Source organism: Gadus morhua, chromosome 7, assembly GCF_902167405.1.
Source record: "Gadus morhua chromosome 7, gadMor3.0, whole genome shotgun sequence".
NCBI classification, from domain to species: Eukaryota; Metazoa; Chordata; class Actinopteri; order Gadiformes; family Gadidae; genus Gadus; species Gadus morhua.
This window is the reverse complement of record NC_044054.1, coordinates 11564924-11570923: the sequence shown is the minus strand read 5'-3', so window position 1 is coordinate 11570923 and position 6000 is coordinate 11564924. Positions and strand designations below refer to the sequence as shown.

The 6000-nt window shown below is 50.4% G+C and overlaps 1 protein-coding gene across 2 annotated transcripts in view; it reads left to right on the top strand.

Moving 5' to 3' along the window:
• dpysl3 (dihydropyrimidinase like 3) overlaps positions 1-6000 on the top strand; it is a 34355-nt gene that overhangs the window by 5597 nt on the left and 22758 nt on the right. For both annotated transcript variants that reach the window (XM_030361595.1, XM_030361594.1), the window contains exon 2: positions 4244-4332. In XM_030361595.1, the coding sequence (XP_030217455.1) occupies positions 4244-4332 (89 nt within the window). The remainder of the gene's footprint in view (positions 1-4243; positions 4333-6000) is intronic.

The following is a 6000-nucleotide window of genomic DNA, read 5'->3' as shown; positions in this document are numbered from 1 at the left end:
CTACAAGTACTACATCATCCCTAACTTTCTCTTTATGAGCTCATGTAAACCCTTTGGCCTTGGAACAGTAGTAAGACGCAAACTCACGCCGCTGTAAGAGACGGCTCATAGTAGTTGTCCCTAGCAACTGCTTAACACCCCCAAATAAATCCTGTCATGAGGAACTAAAGTCCTGATTCCAAAATCCCGCCAAAGTCTTTGTCACAGGGTCGTCTTCAAAACCCGTTAAGAAGAAGTGTTAACCCTCGTTAAAAAAACGTATACCCAAGTTGAAATACATTGACTGCATATCTGTCACAACATCAACAAACAGAATACAAAATGTGGAAAAATGACTTATGCAGCGGATGCAGATGATATCTGAGAGGAGTTTAAGCCCATTGCCACATGGACGGTACCTCCATATATTCATAAATCCGCCCGCACTATCCATCCGCCTGTGGAATTGCTGTGAATGATTTATTTAAGCCTGAATGACAAGAGTAGAGCGAAAGTAATGTGTCTGTAACTATGTGTTTCTGGAGTGTTATTGCTTTATTGAAATTCCTAAACTCCACACTGCGGTATTACTCGATAGATTACCCTGGTGTCTTTTCAAGTGCCTCAAAAGTGCTTTGTCAGTGTTCTCACTCTCTCTACAATTCCCACACACAAGGACCCCCCCCCCCCCCCCCCACACACACACACATACACACATACACCCACAAAACACACACAGAACTCACACAGCATAGGGCGATAGATAGCTGGCCCTTCATATGTGATGAAGTATTTGTCATGTCAAACAACCTATTATAGGGCCCCTCTAGTATAAAATGTTCCCTCATTCATTTATCAGTAGTACTTGGTTGTTAAATCAGAACTGCAGAGTCAGAATGACCGGAAGAATTAAATTAATGGAAATGGAAAGTTATTGATCCATTTCAGTGCGTGTGTGGGTGTGTGTGTGTGTGTGTGTGCTTGCGTTCTTGCGTGCGTGCGCGCATACATGTGTTTGTGTGTGTGCGTGTGTGTGGTTGTGTGTGGGAGAGAGAGAGGTGTGTGTGTGTGTGTATGTGCGTGCGTGCGTGCGTGCGTGCGTGCGTGCGTGCGTGCGTGCGTGCGTGCGTGCGTGCGTGCGTGCGTGCGTGCGTGCGTTTGAGAAAGAGAGTGAGTGATAGTGTGAGTCACTGCAGTAACAAACCCATGCACAAGGCCGCACACTCTGTTCTGCTGTGGTAGCAGACGGGCCTATTGGACTCTACGGTTAAGCAATAAAGTTGAAGAAATGTGAATCCGTCCTGGCACGCAGCGCATTGTCAGTCAGAGCAGCGAGCTGACTCCCCCCACTGATGTATATTTCAGCCGACATCCATACAGTAAAAGTGCAAGGGAGCAGTTTCAGGGCTTACTGCTGAAACAACACATAGCGCTTCAACGTCAACATGTTTCACTTGACAACGCTGGATGGCAAAGTGTGTTGCAGCTAATCACCACAGCAGTATCATCATTATTATGGTATCCATTTTCTTCCCTGTCTGCCCTGAAATTGGAAATAATGTATTCATGGTGCGCGGGTGCGGGGTTATGACCTCATGCAGGGCTGTTTTAGAAGCGGCTCTGCAGCGGGGGGGGGGGGGGGACAGGGTTTGGTTCAGAGCCCAGAGAGCTGCCCTGCTGTTCTGAGCTCCATGGGTGTGGCTCAATGGGCTCGCGCTCCGGAGTCTGCTCCTTCCTTTGAGTCCATCCACACTCACACTCACACGCATACACGCACACGCATGTACGCACGCACACACGCGCATGCACCCACGCACAGATACACACATGCTCACACAAACACACATACGCGCGCATGCACACACAAACACGCAAAGCAAGTACACACTCATGCACACACGCACACGAATGCACGAACGGACACACACACACTCAAACCCAAGGCAAATACAGTGCGGTTCAGCATCCTACCCGGTCAACGTGTGTGATACGACTCGTTTTCATGTTTCAGGGCAGGGCTATTGAAGGAGGGGGGGAGCCACGCATGAACCTGGACCCTAGAACCATGAACCCCGGGACATGAAATAATCCCCTGGGTCACACGGCCCCTTGCTCACATGTAGATTGGCAGCTAGCGAGGTCATTCTCCGGCAGGCCTGTGGCTTGAACTCTCCAGTTTACTTTTCCTCACAGCGAGAACCATTCTTGCTCTGTTTATTGGCCTGCCGTCACGCTGTTTGCAAGAGAGCGTATAAGGGCTCAGTCATGCCCTCGAGCCTCACTTTGCGTCCTGGATGCGTCTCCGAGCACCGCGTGTGCCGGGGAGTGGTCCACGTGGAACAGACGCGTGCTGGTGTGATGTTTCCACTGGGTAGTCTGCACAGCGACATGTCGTAGCCTGCTGTAAAAAGGTTGAGTGGAGGGAACTGTTATTTCTGACAGATTATTACACGGTTATTATGTTCATGGTTTATGATGTCTTTTGGCTATGGGGCAGACGCACTTAACTATAGAGAGGCGGATTTAGCCTGAAATCGACCGGTTTGGCAGCTCACCCTGTTACACAACACAGTCGTCCATTGAGCCTGCTGGCTAACCAGCCAAGCCCAGCCGCCACAACCCCCACCCCTCACCCCACCCTCCCCTTCCCCTTGCCTCTTGCAGCCGCCCTGTCACCATGGCAACGGCCTGCCAGTGTCTGAGCAGTGTTGCAGCAGCAGTACCAATGTATCTAATACTGTGGAGTCATGGCAACGCCCTGTTCACACCGCGTTATTGGCCGTACAGGTGGGGGGGGGGGGGGGGGGGGGGGGGGTTCCAACGTTGGCACAACACACCACAGTCACACATTAGCAGGAGCTGTTCATGGATAGGCATCGGGATTAGTCTCTTTTTGGAGAAATTAGGAAAAGTGTTGCTACATCACCCTCCATGTTATCTCCTAACGTAAAATACATAGACAGGCAGACGGACAGACGGATGGATGGAAAGATGATAGATCACTTTGTAAATAGAAATAGATAAAGAAATGGATGGTGGCAAGATAGATACAAATTGAAATAGACTGTTAGACGGATGGAGGGAGAGAGAGAGAGGGGGAGAGAGAGAGAGAGAGAGAGAGAGAGAGAGAGAGAGAGAGAGAGAGAGAGAGAGAGAGAGAGAGAGAGAGAGAGAGAGAGAGAGAGAGAAAGAGAGAAAGAGAGAAAGAGAGAAAGAGAGAAAGAGAGAAAGAAAGAAAGAAAGAAAGAAAGAAGAGGTCAGCACTGCGTCTTTTCCTTCTACCAAAGAGCAAGTTGTCAGGCAGCCAGCAGTGATCAATGTGACCAGTCTGGGCCACTCTTCAGCAGGCGATCTGTGATGTAGGTTGGGGAGGAGGCCTGTCTGTCTGGATAACAGTCCAATAAAGGGGCTGCTGCTGGGTAGAGTACATGTCAAATATATTCTGTTGACCCACACAGCAATACGGACCTTGGATTTGTTGTGTTCGGTTTATAGCTTTCAGCAAGGGTCTGAGTTGTTACCTTTGAGTGTTTGACGTGTGTGTGGAGGATAGCACTGGATGCACTGGTTCTCTCCCACGTCTTCATGAAGGGAAGACGTAGGAGGATGCAAAATGAGAGAGAGACGTAGGTGTGCTGTTACCCTGTCCTCTTCCTACACTCGGTCGCGTTCCTGTCACGGCCAGGGGAATGAGGGGGATGGAAATTGATGGATGGGTGAATACATGAGGCGATGGATGGATGGATGGATACATGAGGCGATTGATGGATGCATGGATACATGAGGCGATTGATGGATGGATGGATACATGAGGCGATTGATGGATGGATACATGAGGCGATTGATGGATGGATACATGAGGCGATGGATGGATGGATGGATGGATGGATGGATGGATGGATGATTGAGGTGATTGATGGATGGATACATGAGGCGATGGATGGATGGATGGATGAATGATGGATGGGTCCTGCCTCTGTATGAGGGCCTCTCTTCCCTGATTGGTTCAGGGAAACCATCTTGCCTGTCAATCAGAGATGTGTGAACCCACCACTTCTCAATGTCAGAGAAACAGAGGGAGGGAGGGAGGGTGGGGACGATACATTGTTTATTTTCAAAATATTGCTTCTGCTTCTGCTCCCTCTCTTTATATAACTCTGGTGTCTTACCTACAGCAGCATTAATGATCCTCCCTCCCATTGTCTTCCCTCTCCACCCCCCCCCCCCCCCCCCCCCCCCCCCCCCCCCCCCCTCTCTCCTGCAGAGCGAAAGGCTTCTGATCAAAGGCGGGAGGATCGTCAACGATGATCAGTCCTTCCATGCCGACATCTACATGGAGGATGGAGTCATCAAGTAAGACTCACCCTGGCTCCACTGCCATCCGCCTATTATGGAATAGTGTCTCTCTCTCTCTCTCTCTCTCTCTCTCTCTCTCTCTCTCTCTCTCTCTCTCTCTCTCTCTCTCCCTCCCCGCTGTCCCTCCCTCCCTCCCTCCGGTAACTCTCTCTGTTACTGTTGGATGTGCCTTTGCATGTCAACTCTGTTGCACTCCAACATGGTCCCTCTGTCCTTTTCCTGTCAGTGATCTCTTTCTCATCAGGTCATCGAGAGCTTAACCATGAGTGAATAAAATGCACCCCCAAAAATCAACCCCTAAACTAATGTGGTGTGATGCTGGTGGTACTCCCACCCGCGCTGTCGACCAATCATGTGGCCTTTTGTGTAAAGATGGCACAACGGTATTAGTGCCGAATTGGCCAATGGCGTGTTGGTTGTGTAAGCCCCACTCACCCGGCCTCAGTGCTGGCACCGAGACCCGAGGGAGGCCCTTAGGAAGAGGCCTCCGGGGACGCTCTTTATGTCTGCCGTCACCGTTCCTTTCCTTTTTGTTACTCTCACTCACTCCATCCCTCTCTCCCCCTCTTTCTCTCTCTTTCTCTCTCACTCACTCCATCCCTCTCTACCTTCCTACCAATGTCTCTCTCAATGTCATTTGTCTGTGTGTGGTTGTCGTGATCCCGCCACATCCCCCCTGTCTCTCCCTCTCCTCCCCCTCCCTCTCTCCCCCTCCCCTCCATCTCCCTCCCTAGCTTTCCCCTCCCTCGCTCTCTTTCTCTCCCTTTCTCTCTCTCTCTCTCACACTCCCTCCCTCCCTCCCTCTACCCCCCTCCCTCCTTCTACCTCCCTCCTTTCCTCCTTCTCCCTCCCTCTCCCTCCCTCTTTGTCCCTCCCACTCCCTCTCTCCCTCTCCCTCCCTTCCCCCTCCCTCTCTGCTCCCATTCGATTTCCCAATTAGGTTCTTTGTCCTGCTCATGTGTATGTGTGTGTGTGTGTACGTGTGCGTGTGTGTGTGTGTGTTTATGTGTGCGTGTGTGTGTGTGTGTGTGTGTGTGTGTGTGTGTGTGTGTGTGTGTGTGCATGTGTGTGTGTGTGTGTGTGTGTGTGTGTGTGCGTGTGTGTGTGTGTGCGTGTGTGTGTGTGTGTGTGTGTGTGTGTTTGACTGTGCAGCTGTGGCTTCAGATTGTACCCCAGACACTGCCCTCTGTCTGTCCCCTCAAACCAGAACTCCCTCCCCTCTTTTAACGTGAACATTAATTTAAAAGCAACCCCTCCAGGATCACTGTGTTACCTCCGACAACCCTTACACCAGGTCCACGAACACAACCGGGAAACCATTTACATTCACATTGAGGGAATTTAGCAGACGCTTTTATCCAAAGCAACAAACGATATATCGCCATTAGGCACAGTAAGGACGTGCATAGAGCCAAGTCCCAAGCACTCACACTCGCTACCAACCCATTCCCACGTATACAACAAAGATAAGCAAGGATGCTACACAACTAAGTACTATAACTTAGTACGACATACAATAAGTGTGCAAATTAAGTGCAAAGAAGTACGGCATGCAATTAGGAAGTACGTAGGAGGGCTGGGAGGGTGTGGCTGTGCAGTCGAGGTGAACTATGAACAAGAAAAATGAAAATAAACCAACCAGAGCACCAGTGACCGGTCAGCCCT